This window comes from Pararge aegeria, chromosome 22 (genome assembly GCF_905163445.1).
Source record: "Pararge aegeria chromosome 22, ilParAegt1.1, whole genome shotgun sequence".
Classification (NCBI taxonomy): Eukaryota; Metazoa; Arthropoda; class Insecta; order Lepidoptera; family Nymphalidae; genus Pararge; species Pararge aegeria.
Genome location: NC_053201.1, coordinates 2,893,987 through 2,911,190, shown reverse-complemented (window position 1 = coordinate 2,911,190; position 17,204 = coordinate 2,893,987). Strand labels below are relative to the sequence as shown.

Genomic DNA, 17,204 nt, shown 5'->3' with positions numbered 1-17,204 from the left:
CATTTGGCCAATTTTATAAAAGTTACATTTAAAACATTACTGGAAATAACGGTTTTTTTTAAAGTCCCATTGAGTATAGGACTCGTCTCTCTTAGGAGGGACGGTTTTAGAGATGCGGTTTGGTGGACTTTAAGGGCTATTATCACAAGTGATTATGACCGGGGCCACCGGCTTAACGTGCTCTCCAAGGCACGGGGGTTGACACCGCCAATTTCTTAAATCCAGACTGGTACTGAAAATTCCTTAACCGAATAACAATACCTAACAATTGTTGGAGTTTACTCCTTAAGAATCGATTTTCATATATAAGGCGCCCGGTATGAGAGAAATGTGAGGAGTAAAATCTACTGATGAATGACCTCGTTACATTTTCGCTTTGCGACGTTGCATGCCTGGCAACCGTGATGCGCAAACATGCAACGTCGCTTTGAAACAAACACATAAATGTATGGGACAGAGTGAGATAGAAAACATTATACATTTTTTTATCTATTCTAGTTACCATGGAAACTAAATAATAAACATTACATTTATCCTAATAGTTCTGATACTCTACATCCACCTCAATCTCTCGTAGGCTCCTTTTCAGAAGTTACACTTCCGTGTGTGAATAAATTGCACATGATTTTTAATTAACCCTTTCATATGGTATTAATCTTTATTCAGCTAAATAACCTCTTTTTGTGTATGTTTCGACAATCGTACTTAAGGAGTAAACTCCAGTCGTGCGTCGGAGTTGTCACACACTTTTTATTAGCCCCATCCCCGGATGGGGATTCGAACCTTCAAGATCAGTAGTTGAACATGGTAACCTCTAGACCATAGAGGCAGTTCTTTTAAAACTATAAATGACTAACCTTGAATCTAGAATAGGTCCATATTTATAACGTCGTTCACGTGGTTTGAAACAAACTTCTAGTGGCAGTTGCCGTTAAACACGGATAACCCCCCAACCCCAGTCTCGGCCTGTGTCTATCAACCTGAGTCGTAGGGGTAAAGCATCTTGTACTTGTTAACACCTGATTAAAGATTCCAGGATAATGTTGTGTTCTGATGGCGTTTCTTAAAATCAAATAGTTTATTACCGCCTGCAGTGGCGTGCATAGAGTGTATAATAATAATTGTTTAATTCAGGTAAAACCCATCTCAATATACACGTAAAAAATGTAGCAAAGTATTTTAAAAGATGTAAAAAATTAAATGAAACTATTAAAAAAAGTACAAATAAAATATAACAAATTACCCCAAAAGAGGGTTCGTACGCGTATAACCTACTATTTGCGGTTTCCGTCGCGATGCACGGCAAGCCAGCTCTTTTCTACTTTATCAGCTGTATGCACAGGGTATGCAGATATATATACAATGAAGAAAGTCTCCAGTACAAGTTATAAAAAACTTATGGATATGCATTGTAAGAGGTATAAAAAGCCTTCCCTTATGTATTTATAACTCGTAATCGAAAATTTCTTAATTTTATATCATCTGCATACCCTATGCATACCCTCTATGCACGCCACTGATCGCCTGTCGATATAAAATGTATTCGCACCAAACATTTGACCAAACGTTTGCGCCCAATGATGAGCAGTTTCCACGTGATTGGCAGAAGGCGTGGCCGTTCTACGCTAACGACGTAGTCAGTAGAACCAATAAAAACCTCCACGCTATCCTCGTATTAACTTGAAAAGTTAAGAAGCCATTAACTGTGCAGTTGATGCGTTTTATTATAATAGCATTTTGTGTTATAGCAATATTTTGATTTTTTTTATACCTTGTAATAATTAACAGACCAATAAGTTGGTTTATCTGAAGGTAAGAGGGGAAAAACATCCTATAAACAGGGCATTCAAGGAGTTCCTCAAGGAGTTCCTACAAAGTGCTGATCTGTATCCATCAATGTAGTTTTAATCTCACCAGCAACCAAGCCCTACCGACCGAAACACAGCAGTGATGCTTGGTGGCAGATATAAGCATGAAGTAGTACTTCTCCGGACGAGCTCTGTCACAAAAAGCTCAAATACTGCTAACACATGACAAGAAATAAAGGAGAATGCCGGATGTAGTATGGGATTTGGTTTCAAAGTCAAAGTCAAAGTCAAATATTTCTTTATTCAAATAGGCACATAGATGGCACTTTTGATGCGTTATTATATACAAAATGTGTACATAGCAGTGAGTAGTGATGGCGATAACTACAATCGTAAACTTAAAACTAAAGCTACGAGGGTTCCAATCGCGCCCTGGTCTAAGAAGAAGCCCACAACAAACTTAGCCGGGTGTAACACTGTGTTCACATAGTACTTATAAGGTCCTTCTTGGAGTTTATCTCATTCCGAAGGGTTTAATGATTACAAGACATTACCAAGAACATTAAAACTCTAGTTCGCCGGATTCCAGAGTGACATGCAAATGAAGTTCGTGAATTAAAGTTATTTTTGACTCATGCGATTATTGTACCTACCTACTGATGGTACTGTTCACAATATATTAGAACCACTAATCTATTTCATTAAAAGATTTTTTAACCGTCGAAGTTAAGGCTTGGGATTTGAGAGGTTTTTTTTAAAAATAAAAACTTAATTTTTGATACCAATTTAAATGAGGCACCAAACGGAACCGTGTTACGGCATTCTCCTTTATTAAACCTGTCACAAAAGCTACCACATGACATGATATAACACATGACAAGATATAAAATAATTAAACCATCAAAAATAAAAGGAACGCTATACATGTAATAACATATTGATGCCAAGTCTTTTGACAAAGATTATATTTTTAGGTCTGTCAATTTAGTTATGTAAGGAGATATCTGTACACCAGATTTACAACCGAAAGTCTAGACTAGTTATATAAAATGCGAAAAAGAACATGTATAAATAAAAATTTGGCATTATATTTTATCTGTTCATTTGCGTGTAATGTTTTGTTTTCTTTATATTCAGTACTGAAATCGCCAACGTCTATACCAAGTTGAACACACCGGTTCTCGTCCGATCACTGAAGTTATGCAACGTCGGGCGCGGTCAGTACTTGGATGGGTGGCCGCCTGGGAACACCGCGTGATGTTGGCTTTTTGTTTTATCTGTTCAGTTGCATGTACTGTTTTGTTTTATTTATATTCAGAAGTGGTATCGCCAACGTCCAAACCACGTTGAACACACCGGTTCTCGTTCGATCACCGAAGTCAAGAAACGTCGGGCGCGGACAGTACTTGGATGGGTGACCGCCTGGGAACACCGCGTGATGTTGGCTTTTTGTTTTATCTTTTAATTTGCGTGTACTGATTTATTTTCTTCAGTTTCAAAATCTAAATCTAAAAGGGCAACAGCTAGCTATTAACATTTAAAATTAAAGGGTAAACGCAACTTAAATGTAGTAGTTTAAGTTTAGACTACAAAAAGGCACTACAAAGACTATTAGGCAAAAAAAATCTATCATTACTTCTCAGGCTACCATAAAACAAACCCTTAGTTTAGTCACCTATCCACATTCGCTTATAATGTGAAAGCTGTATAGTAAATACACACTGGAGTTTCATCATGCATAGTTGAATGGGGTCATTGCCTTCGGGAGGCGATCATCAGGCTGTACGACTGTGAATCATGACTCATGAGCAATGACTCAGCCTCTCAAATTACAGGCTACGAGCATACTGTACTCATGTCACAGGGAGATAAGCTTTGGAGAAGGCTTATACCTTTTCTTTTCACTCTTAGTATGTAATTGCATACCTATGGATGTTTTCCTTTTCAGGCTGAAACATGTTTATTCGTTTTTTTTAAATTTAATTAACTTTATATTTATATATTATAGGCACTTTAACATTTTGGACCGGCTGGGTTTGAGTGGTTAGGTTATACTTAAAACCTAAGTAACCTAACGTAACAATTTCTTTAATGTTTATTTCTGTTTATCAAAACTATTCTTAAGAAGCCTTATAGATATCCAACCGTCAAGCTATATCAGGAAAGCAGAGTCCTTAGTGTACGTCAGTTATATATTTTAAAAATGGTACTTAGAGTTCAACAGTCAATAACATCCACTAAAGATTATAAAACTCTACTCAAACGTCGGGTCTTTAAGCTCCCGTTGCCAAGAATCAAGTCGAGCTTTGCTAAACGTTTCAGTCCATTTATAGACTCCTTTATTTATAATAAAGTTACCAGTATTTGTGACATTAAACATTGTTCCGTAAAACAGGCAAAAGCAAAAATTGTTACCTGGCTTGCTACCTTAACCTATGATTCAACAGAAAAACTTTTCTTGTGTCTAGCGTAATATCATACAAAATGCAACTTTATCAATAATTAGAGTGTATTGTACGAATTGTTTAATCGACTGTAATTCGAGTGACAACATAAATTTAAGCTGTTAAATTGTAAATAGGCACCCACGAAACAGGAATACCTAGTGTGGGTACCATCGGTAACATGGAATCTGTAAATGTTGTTTTTGATAATAAATATTTTTTCATTCATTTCATTTTCATTTGTTACGAAGTTCGCCGAGTCAGCTAGTATTCTTCTAAAAATGATTACAAAAAGGGATACCTAAGAAGGAAACTTATTCGTTAATAAAAGAGTCGCATAGCTTAGGAAAGGAGTGGATTTATTATTGACACTATCATCAAAGTTACTTGAGTCCTATGCATATACTTTACTGTTTGGGTTTCGGCAGACGACGCTACAGTAGTGGTGGTTGGCGGGCTTGAATAACTAATTCTAAATATATTATTTACTTCCAGAAAAAAGCAGGTAAAAAGGCGTTGCAGGCTCCAAGACGCGAGACTTAAATGAATTGCAATAAATGTAGTTAAAGAATGAAAAAAATCAAAAAACTTTTAAAGATTTTATTTCTGCAATAATATTAACAAAATTAACTCAAAATTTTCGAAACACATGACAAAATTATTAACAAGTAGGTTGCATCACGGCTGCTTTCTGAAATTAAAAAAAACAATTTTAAATTATATTTTTTTACGTTTATTTATTCATTTATTTGTTGTGAATACGTTTACTAATATTTATCCATTTATGGAGCACAATAATATATTCAAATGTTTCGTTTGATGAGTATACTTTGTAATTTATATAAAATCTAAAATATAATATTTTTGATTCAAACATCATAATTTACAATTTAGTCAAATACTTCATAACTTTAATTTATGCCATCGATTGAATTCAGTATATAAAATATATGAGTATTAAAATTTAGACTATACCCAGCAACAATTAAGGACACTTAAATTAATATCAAGATATGTAACTAAAAAAATTTGAAGAGATTGCTTCAGCAATAAGACGCCTTTGCGTACCAATGTTTATTCAAATTTTATTTTACTGTATGTGTGTGTGTTTTTATGTATTTCTGTGCAATAAAGTATCTATCTATCTATTAGATAGACTAATCAATTTAAATCATAATATAAGTGCACTTTGTCATTGTCAATTGACGTTGACAATACCGACAATACACTTGTTGAACGAGACAGTTTCATTTAGCCTCAGGAAATATTATCTTACCTTCAAAACCAAATCCCCAAATTAAACAAAGCCCCGTATGGAATTGACATTTTATTCAACTAAAAACCATACCGTAGATAGTTTCCAGGTCATTCAAAAGTACCGACTGCATGACTCACAAAACAAAACGCCGCGCATGAAATAAAAACGTTGGGAATGAAATAACAAGTGACGATTTACCGACTGACCAAATTAAAGCTACGAACGCGACCAACGACTGTGAACTTTAAACCGCAGATGCAAAGTTCAAAATTGAATAAGGAATTCGTAAAGTTAGAATAGAAAGAAGCACCGTGGGTGGCGAAGGTAATAGAGGCGGAACGTTTGCAAACACCCAAACGATTTCAGATAATAAAGAAAAAGAGGCGTTGCCTCAGCAAACAAAGAAGTTTAAAACTGTAATAGTTTGAATAGATATGGACGCAACAGTAACTGACCTTTATATTGGGGACAAAGCAAAAGAAGAAGGGAAATATCCCGCTGAGTGCGAAGAAAGGGCATGCAACGTCTTCACCGATGACCGTAGTATGCTTTTAATTGATTTTTGTCAGGGATGTCTACCGTTTTGTTTGTAGACTTTTGTGTATACAGGTAGTGGTGAATATGATATGTTAATACAAATATAAAAAAGGACCTAATTAAAAATATTTAAAATCTAGATTAAATTTTTACATTTGAAAGTGGCACAATACAGCTGGTACGGGTATTTTTTTTGGAATGTAAGGATTCTAACGATACCCACTATACATCTAAATCTGTTATGGCATTTAGAAGTTTTGGCAGGATAAAAAAACTCATATTTATTTATTATTTATGTACCATAAATATTGGATAGAAGCAATTATAATTAAAATTAGCAATACTTTGCGGAAATCCATGATATATTATCAAAATTAAGCTTAATTTGCTATACTCCGCGAAAAGCAGGAGAATCTGTGTGGTGTAATTTATAATTTCTTCAATCCTTATGCTCCACACCAAACAGATCTTTGGCAATATACCCTCTACGTACGTTTCGCTCCGAAACCGGAGCATCCTCCATATTTATTCCTCCATATCTCTAACTATAGATATATATATATATATATATATATATATATATACATATATATAATAAATATTTCTATTTATATATATATATATCTATAGTGATGAAAGATTTCTGGTAGAAAATAGTAAGTATTATATGAAGGGAAATCAACATACATTAATTAAATTATAAACAAAATTACTCCCTTTGTTTGGGCAGTCTCAAGTCTCAATATATGATGGCCGATTGGCGCAGTGGGCGGCGTCCATGGCCGTGGGTTCGATTCCGACTACAGGAAAATGTTTGTGTAATGAACATGAATGTTTTTTCAGTGTCTGGGTGATTATCTGTACTATAAAAGTAATTATGTAAATTATTCATAAAAATATTCATCAGTCATCTTAGCACCCATAACACAAGCTACGCTAACTTTCGGGCTAGAAGGCGATGTATGTATTGTCGAAGTACTCGTATATTTATTTATTATTGATTAAAAAAATATATATCTAGGACGCATCTTTAGAGCTTATGCGATGTATGACGGGTATTGAGATTCAATAAAATGTTCATAAATAATTGGATGTACCAGCTATGATCGTTTAGCAATAATTTTATAAGAATTCACAAAAACATTAAAAAAAAACATCCAGCCAGTCGTCCACCCTGCATTGTTCCTAATCGCACAATGATCTTTATTTATTTCATCTTATTTGCATAACAGAATGTCTCTCTATTCCCCATCGCCGATTGCTATTCTCCAAATAATTTACAGCTCTTACAATGTGGGCTACCATTTTTCAACAGTCCAAAACATTCTTTCTTATGATGGTAATTAGTTTCTTAGACATTGTCTGGCTCGAAAAGATCAATAGCCGCCAGACTGTCGCTAATTTGTGTCGCAAGTTGCAAGTGCGGACAGTAAATAAGAAATGTCCGTGAAAGAAACAATCAACGTTCCCTTTGAGGGTCGGCCGACAAAGCAATGAAGGGTCGTTTGCAAAATATTGAATGCCACACCGAATAATAGCACGGAAACTACCTAATTTATGAAACGGTTTCTTGAGTGCAAAGCTGTTTTAAGGCTAAGCCAAAAAAGTCGCATCCAACTTGCGGTCTTAGCGGCATTCAAATTTGCGTCCTGCGTGCGACTAATGAGAATACAGTTACAGTACAATCACCGCATTTTCACTGCCCGCGGATGTCGTACGAGGCGACTAAGGGAAGACAACGGAGAACGGGCACCAGCGTCCTCTTTGCTACCACCATGATAACCAACCCATCTGCCCAGCATGGCGATTATGGGCAAACTCTCCGGGAGAAGGAGAGGCCTATAGTCCAGCTATGGACTGTTATAGGCTATTAAAGAAGAAAAAGTGAATAGGAAGACTCATGCTCGACCACACGCTTTTTGTGATTGGCACAATATTTAAAGCGAAGGGCACATCCCGGTGTCCTGCCTGCAACCGATCACAATAATTTCGAACGGCCGCATGACACAAAATTAAACAGCGTATTTGGCGTTGCCTTAAAGTAACAGTTTTAAGAAAGATATTTGAAATGGGTAATGAGTTTTTTTTTAATGAAGATAGGCAGTTCATCTATAGAGATCCAACAATTCCCGTTTTCACAAACGAAGAACAAGGCATAGCTTTATTTATCATCATTATAATCATCATCATATCAACCCATTACTGGACCACCATAGGGCACGGGACTCCTCCCACAATGAGGGGTTAAGACTGTAATCCACCACGCTGGCCCAGTTCGGCAGGGTGATTACCTATCTCGCGACAGGTTTGCGACTTGCGACAATCACAGCTGTCAAACGTCACTTTTGTTTATTTATAGTATGGAAAAGTGACGTTTGACAGCAGTGATTGCAAGATTTACGCCTGTCGCAAACCTGTCGTGAGATACGTAATCACCCTGCCGATCGGTGGTGGAAATTGTCTTATTAGACATACGCTTACGCTTAATATAAGGATAATCCTAGTCATACATTAACCGCACACCAAAAGTTATCACCAATAAGTTAGTAAAACGTTTTTTTCTTTTGACATCGTCAAAATCATTAGGCATTCGATTTAAGTTTAGTGAAAACGGGCATAAATTTTACTGAAATTCACCCAGAATTCTGAGACCTAGGCGCTCACCAAAGCGTCGAAATAATTCTGTAGGTAATCGAATGGAAATATTACTTTATGACACAGATTTTTGGATCCATAGCCAGCAGAAAGTTGTTCAGGCTGTTTTCACAGTTGCTGTATGCCATGCCAACGCCGAGTCCAGCGCCGATGTACATCGGCCACTTCCTGTATCCACGCAGGAAGAACCCGCCCAACATGCTGCCGATTATAAGTCCTGTCACTGGAAATAAAACTTAATATTTATTATTCATCATCATTATCATCATCAGCGGCAGCCCACCGGCGTCCACTGCTGAACATAGGCCTTTCCAGCCGCTTCCAGACACATTTTTAAGGTCATCTGTTCAGCGGGCTGGCGGTCGTCCCACACTGCGCTTACTGATTCACACGTCGCGACACATCTGCCCCAACGGCCATCGGTCCTACGACAGACATGACCCGCCCAATGAATGAATACACTTTTATTGTACACCACATAACAAAACATAACAAATTAAAAGTAAAAATTTAACAAAAGGTATACAATTTGGCGGCCTTATCGCTACATAGCGATCTCTTCCAGGCAACCAAAGGCGTTAAAAACAGCTCAAGAAGAGAGGTAGGTGATGCATTTAACTGTACTGTGTTGCAAATAAACATGCATAAACCTATATATACAAATATAGTATGTACATATAACAAACTTACAATAAAATATATAGATAGTGATAATAATTAATATATACCTATATAATTAATATCAATAATAAATAAATATATACAATATTGTCAAACCACAAATAAAACAGAAGGGAATAGGCAAGTTAAAGATCCGCAGATGCAGACAAATAATGATCTACCAATCCAATGCTACTTCAACTTGCTTATCTTTTGAGCTATGTCGGTGACCTTGTTTCTTCTACGGAATTCCATCCCGAAGAGAGATTCCCAACATAGCTCCATAGCGCGTTGTGCGACTTTAAATTTCTGGATCAGGTCGACTGTCAGTGTCCACGTCTCGGCTCCATATGACATTACAGGCAGGACACACTCGTTAATGACTTTCGACTTGAGGCCTTGGGTTATCGGCGAATCGAGGACTTGTCGCAGCTTACCAAAAGATGCCCAGCCCAATTGAATTCTTCTGTCAGCTTCCTTGTCGAAGTTGTTTCTACCAAGTTTTATAATTTGACCTAGATAGTTATATTCTTTGACAACTTCGATGCTGAATTTACCGAATTATTATTACTAAGATTAATTTTCACGTATCAAACGTAACTTCAAATGGAGCAATAAACAATGTTTTACTTCGGTTTCGAAAATAAGGGTTGCGATGATAGCCTTGTTAGAGCTTTAACTTCCCTTTCAGCCACTCTAGCTTCTCGTTATTTGCGTATTTAATTCAAGCAATTAAAATATCACATGTTTTAACGGTAAGGAATCAAATCGTGAGGAAACCTGTCTGCATAAGAGTTCTCCACATTACATGTTGTATGTGAAGTCCGAAATCAACAGAGTTAAGAACATACAAAACCCTCATTCAGTTGTTATTGCATGCAGTGCATTGTGTCCAAAAAATAAGAAAACGCCCTGCGCACGTCTCACTTCACACCCGCTGAATATGGCTACATTACAAACGTTTCTCATTTTCCCCATTTTATGGAAAACGTTTAGAACATTATAGGTAAAATAAGTACAAACCAATAATAACCGACCACTGCTTGTCCGAGAAATACATACTGCTAAATTGGAATAGTTTTTGATGCTTTGGTTTCGTTGATTGATTGATTTGCGTTACTATCTATATTGCGTGAAGTAAACCGTCAATGATGCTTTAAACTTGGATTGCAACCTTAAGGTGTCTCTAATTTATAATTACATGTATTTACAGGTATATAGCGAAGAATACGACTCACTTATTTTAAGTCCAAAGTCCACAAAACACGCGTTATACCTCTCTTCGAAATCCCTTTTATCTTGTTCAGGCATTTCTCATTTAACGGGCTATGAAAAACAACTTAGTTGCAATTATAAACATGACCACTCTGAAAAACAAAATAAATAACTTGATTGTATCAACAAAAAACACAAAAATATTGCTTTTCATTCAACCATCAAGTTCAACCATCATAAAATAAGGAAACAATTTTTTCTGTCAGGTTGACGTTATCGTTATTTTTAATTTTTGATAGTGTTTATCAAATTTCAACCAAAAAGTCTTTAAATTATGGGCTTTTGCAAACTAGAGTCGGAAAGAGAATGAGCTCTATGCTAACTCTATAACATTTCTTTACGTAACTTTAGACTTCTAGAATTAGATGTGATAAAATAAGTAGAGGCTTAACTGCGAAGAACAAAGACAAAAGTTAAGACTTACGATTACTTGGTTTCAGAAATATTTTGGGATATCCCGTACATTAAAAAGAGCAACTAATACAGTAAAATAATCGAATATGGATTTACTTCACCAAAATTAAACAAAAAATAAAAAATGGAAAGCTATATGGCTTAAGATCTTTAGTTCTCTAAAAGAATTACGAAAAATAACTCAGTAGAGAAAACATTTAACTTTAAACTATAACATGTTTGGAGCGTACACTATAGAAGGAACGATGGAAAGTTACAAAATGAATAATAATAATCTTTATTGAAAGGTATAAACCCAGTTATTAAAATATAGAAAGATAAATTAAATAACAAAATGATAATAATAAGTAACAATAAAAATATTGTAAACGCACGTCCGTCCGTCCTAATACAAGTACAAATAGAGAAATATATTGATGCTGTACAATAAAATAAGTAAATAAAAACTACTAGTACTAAACTACTATTTATAAAGTCTACCAGTGATCCTAGAGCTGGCAAAACCACCATAAATGCAAAATTAATTTTTACTTTATGTAACTTATAAAGATTTTTAGATTAAGTAAATTTTAATCTGAATATAGAATTAAAATTTTTGAGGTTGAACACATAAATAATTAATTAAATAATAACCATTGTATAATATCTCGGGCCATTCTAATACTTTGTACCTACACATAATTTATTGTCCGACAGTGATAATTATATTCTAATCAGCTTCAATTTAATTGCATGCAACGAGCGTCCTTATTGATTGAAATTATTAATTATCGGAATTAATGATGTTATTAATTACTGTCAGGGCCAGGTAAGCCTTCTTAAGCCGGGGCTTAATCCACAACACGGAGGTATAGACTGCTAATTAAGGCGGATTTAAAAGCTTTTTATGAGCTCATGTAAAAGAGTTATACGATTCGAAATGTCTTTACACGAACGCCCAAAAAGATGAGTTTAGGTAAAACGTGTTGAGTATTTCCAGGTTTTATGTATCCACGACTTCGGTGGCTTTAATTTCTGTTTTAAAAAATAATCCGCGTGAGCCTTTTATTTTCCCACACTAAAACTTATACACTTATAGTAAGGTAGGTAGGTCATTAGATCTAAAATTCATATTTAAAGTACTTACCTTACTTATATCGTCATCATAATTATCAAAGTCAAAGTCAAAAATATCTGTATTCAAGTGGGCCCATAGGTGACACTTGATGCGTACATAAGAATTACACGGTAGTGAGATGATGGCGATAACGATTCGTAAACTTAAAACCAAAGTTACGAGGGTTCCAACCGCCTCCTGGTCTAAGAAGAAGCCCACCGGTTGTTTTTTTTTTGTTATCACCATCTCACAATGTCATTTAAAATTATTAGAAGAGCAACCTGATTAGAGCAATAATTCACACCCAAGCTTTTTTATCGATTACGTAATCCTTTATACTATAATAGGACTTTTCTATAATCTCACGTTTAATACAAACTTTGAACTTTTTAAGAGACATTTCCAAGATGTCAATGGATCATCATATCAACCCATTAACAGCCAGCCACAGGGCACGGGTATCCTCCAAAATGAGAATAGGTAAGGCCGTAGTCCACCACACTGGCCTAGAGCGGATTGGTGGACTCCACATACCTTTGAGAACATTAGGAGAACTCTTTAGGTATGCAGGTTTCTTATATATTTTTCTTCGCCGTTTAAGGAAGTGATTTATTAATTGCTTTAAATGCACATAACTTAGATAAGTCAGAATAGCGTACTGGGATTCGAACTCCCGAATCGGCCCCCGGAAGAGAAGTCGAGCTCCTACCCAATGAAATCCACACATTCTGATTCTATTGGAATCTACAGCATTATAGAGATCTCAACGCTACCTATTGCATGAGATATAGCTGACAGACACACAGACATATGGACCGTGGAGGCTTAGTAAAGTCCCATTAGCACCCGGGTATGGAATTCTTATATTTCTCTCTCCATCTCTCTTATATCTCTTATTCTATCTGTATGGAAGTTTTAGAAGGAAAACGCCTACGATAAGCGGCTTTTGGAGTTTCGAACAGTCTTGCCCCAAACTTTTCATAAGGCGTCTTTGATATTCTTAAAGCTAATAATTCTACGCTAGAAACAACTGTCTCTGTTACTAAAAGCTTACTATTATGTACCAGAGATTAAACATATAACATGTCACTGATAATAAGGGGCCAAACAAAACATACTCTTATGGAGTACATGTGTAGATTCCACCAACCCGCACTGGGCTAGCGTGGTGGGCTACGGCCTTAACCCCTTCTCATTGTGGCAGGAGACCCGTGCCCTGTAGTTAACCAAAAATAGCTTAATATGATGATGCCAACATCAAAACAGTCAACCTGGATTAAAATTTGAATAGAAGATTTAGGCCAACTATAAGTCCACATTAAGTGAAATATGGGGAAGAAAATATAGATAAAAAGGGAAAAATAGCTTCACGTACTATACGAGGCACGGGTTAAGACGTTGCTATTTACTTAAATCCGCTGGTACTGTAAGTTACTTAGATTACTTGAAACCCCAACCCTGGAGAAGTCTGGTAAAAAGCTTGAAATAAACATATAATATTGACGATCTCCCTGGCGCAACGGTGAGCGTTGTGAATTTAAATAGGAGGTCCCAGGTTCAATTCCCAGCAAGGGCAATTAGGGAATTTATTATTTCTGAATTTTCTCTTGTCTGGTCTGGAGAGGCTTTGGTCGTAGCTAGTTACCACCGTAGCAACATGCCGCTAAGCGATTTATTGTTTCGGTGCGATGGCGCGTAGAAACCGACTAGGGGGTACCTTACACCCTAACAGGTTAGCCCGCTACCATGTTAGACTGCATAGTCACTTGACAGGTGAGATTTCAGTCAAGGGCTAACTTGTAGTGGAATAAAAAATAAAATATGTACAAATATTGTATTCCATACCTTACTTATTATACCAACTACATAATATAAGCATTATATATAGTAAGTAATATATAATGATCCTTTTATAATTCTAATTCAAAAGCTAAATGAAAAATTCCGTACCCGAAAAGGGTTAAGCCACACGTGAATCGAAATTTAACGACTTCTTAATTAAGGTATTCAAAGGGCACACACTTATGAGCTTTTGTTTTCCGAAATAAATTAAATAAGTTAAATTATAATTGCAAAGGGCGGGTATTTAATAACTGACATTCAAATATTTAGTTAAAAAAATACACAATAATTAATATCCTGACTATAATATCATAGTCTGACTATAGTATAATTTTTTTTTAGCTTATTTGCACGCAGCAACAGAGCGACTTCACACCATATACATGTTTGAAGACCGATTGGCGCAGTGGGCAGCGACCCTGCTTTCTGAGTCCAAGGTTCGATCCCACAACTGGACAATGTTTGAGTGATGAATATTATTGTCTGGCTGTTTATCTATATAATATAAGTATTTATGTAGGAATATTATTCATCAGTTATCTTAGTACCCATAACACAAGCTACGCTTACTTTGGGACTAGATGTCGATGTCTATTTTGTCGTAGTATATTTAATTATTATATATTTTATATATTATTATTATTATCATCTCACATTGGAGCAGCGTTGTGGGTTTTAGTTGTATATTCCTCTCTTGTTTGTGAGTAAAGACCTATGCTATTTAATAAATATGTTTTTAATAAGAAAAATTGAGTCGGATTCATCAAACTTCAAACAACTCAATAAATTCAAATACAAATTTTTTTTTTTCATGTAGACCTTATCACAGGCACATATGAAGCGTTCATACATTTAACATGTTAACACTAATGTTAGGTGATGGTAATAACTGTTTTTTTTTATTTCATAATAAAATTCAAGTTAACTTAAAACTAAAGCTAGGAGGGTCCCAAATGCGCAATGGTCTAGGCCCACAACAAACTTAGCCAGGTTTTTTTTGTTATCACCACCTCACAGTCGAGTTAATGTTTAGCTACGACAAAAATAAAATAAAGCATACAAAAATCTCATAATTTTAGAAAACTCACCCTCAGAACTTTGGCGGCTTAATACGGTAAACGAATAATTAATATCAAGCTAATGTATCTAAATATGCTTTAAGAACTCAAAGTAATGCTTTGAGTACAAGAGCAAAATAAGCCTAAGGCCAAAATATCAATTAGAGATCATTTACTTTGACAGTGGATTAGCATAATGCTTTATGACAATATTTGGTATCAAGGGGTGCAAAGTCACCCCGTGTTTTTACTATATTTTGTCCTTTCACTTTGAGGATTGTAGGGGATTTTTTACCTTCGGCATTTCAGCTTGACTAGACTTTTCTCACTAGACTTTTAATAATATAATGCAGACAAATCTATGAAGCAATCGATAGACACCCACTGCTGGACATAGGTCTTTTTAGGGAGTTCCAAATTCCAAGGTTTTAGAATTTATAACAATAATAAAACCTTATAATACAGGCCAAATACCCATATGACAAAAATTAACACAAAGAAAACAAAGAATATTTTTAAGATACGACAACAAATAAAGACTACGATAATACAACTGAAATCTAATTAATATTGCAATTAAATAAAAATTAAAAATTAAAACTAAATAAATATCAAATTACAATAATAAATTTCAAAAGAAAAAGTTTATATCCGATTCACACTGCGATGTTGTTTCAACCAATGCCGAAATGTGACATCCAATTGCTAGTACATTGCCCGGAAAGTCTCATTATTAGAGCGACGTAATCGTTCTCAAAGCAAAGCTATTCTGGAACGTGTTAAGGGCACAGAAGTCAGTCAATCTTGCAGAGGCGAACATATTTGAAGCACTACAAAATCGCGGTAGCTTAATCGGAATGCGGTAAGCATCATTATATTGAATCCTGATAGCACTGTACACACGTCTCGTGTATTTAAACCGCAGTTGAGATGTGTTCAAGTTCTGGCAGAATGCTCTGAAAAGAGTGCTTTTTGCTTCATCGCTGCGTCGGAAGAGTCTCCGCGCTATAATGTTGGATCTAACATGAAGTGCCCTTCGTTCGCGCTCGATAACTTTGTCGAGTTCTTGTTAGTGAAGATCGGATACCGAAATAAATTAATATTCTAACCACAATGTAAAACAGCGCTCAGTTCTAAAAGTTGTTATAATATGATTTTGATTTACAACAAATTGCCTGTAGCTATTAAAGATTTAGTATTTTTGAATTCAAAGGCAAAATTACGTATATGTTTGATAAATGTTATTACTCGGTAAGAGAGTTCTTGGATAATAAAATATAATTGATTTAGGTACTAATTTAATTTATATGTTATTTTTTATTTGACATTCCATGATTATTATTCTTTTTTATTCCATAGGTACACCAATAATAATGTCATTTTTATTATATTCAGCCGATGATTTTTTTTGGTTATAATAACTAAAAAATCTTTTTTTACATAAATGAATTTGTGTAAATAAAGATTTGCATATCATAGATTTTGACTAAACATGTATAACCACAATGTTTTATGCAAATAAAAGAATTTAATTGATAGATTGTCGTTCAACGATAAAAATCACGGTGTGAATACACGCATGTTCATTCGCCTCGTATTCATAAACATGTCATAATGCCATAGCACAATTAGCCATTACAAACAAGGCACGTCCCTAATTACGCCCTAATTTACTAACTCCCCTAATACCACTAACTAAGCAGACGTATGCCAATTTAGAGCAAATCGATCTAGACCGGAGCTAATAGACAAAGGATTACGAACTGTGGGCCTAATCATCGGAACAGGCTCATAATTCCATCTGCATGTCTTATCAAAGTGATTCCGGCTTCCGGCTGTGATTTGGTTTGGCAGGTATTAAGACGGTGTACCAATTTGCTGTGTGTTTATGTGTATTTGCGACTACTGTGACATAGGGCGTATCTCTGTGGCTTATTGAACGATTGATTAGTTACCTTCCGATTCTATTTTCTTATAATAAACTCGCCAACACGTTGTTTTTTATAGTATTGAGGGACCAAGCACATGGCCCAAAAAACCATCGCCTATAAATAAAGCATCACAGAGCATGCAAGGATCACGTCCTGCAAATACCACCATGTATGCATTAACCTGAGGCACATCATACGCTTGTTACTGCCCCGGAAACTACAGCCT

The 17,204-nt window shown here is 35.5% G+C and overlaps 1 protein-coding gene, 1 non-coding gene and 1 pseudogene across 2 annotated transcripts; 2 read left to right on the top strand and 1 right to left on the bottom strand.

The window, feature by feature from the left end:
- Window positions 1-2,955: 2,955 nt before the first annotated feature.
- LOC120634013 lies at window positions 2,956-3,074 on the top strand (annotated as a pseudogene).
- A 62-nt stretch (window positions 3,075-3,136) lies between these two features.
- Window positions 3,137-3,255, top strand: LOC120634012. The gene has a single exon (XR_005659223.1). It is a non-coding gene; the product is annotated as a 5S ribosomal RNA (ribosomal RNA).
- Window positions 3,256-4,838: 1,583 nt separating this feature from the next.
- On the bottom strand, window positions 4,839-10,806 carry LOC120633852 (MICOS complex subunit Mic10-like). Its single transcript, XM_039904221.1, has 3 exons — window positions 10,601-10,806; window positions 8,757-8,925; window positions 4,839-4,943 (listed from the first exon to the last, which is right to left on the bottom strand). Exons 1-3 carry the CDS (start codon window positions 10,671-10,673, stop codon window positions 4,931-4,933), a joined length of 255 nt encoding a protein of 84 aa, XP_039760155.1. The 5' UTR covers window positions 10,674-10,806; the 3' UTR covers window positions 4,839-4,930.
- Between the last annotated feature and the right edge of the window lie 6,398 nt (window positions 10,807-17,204).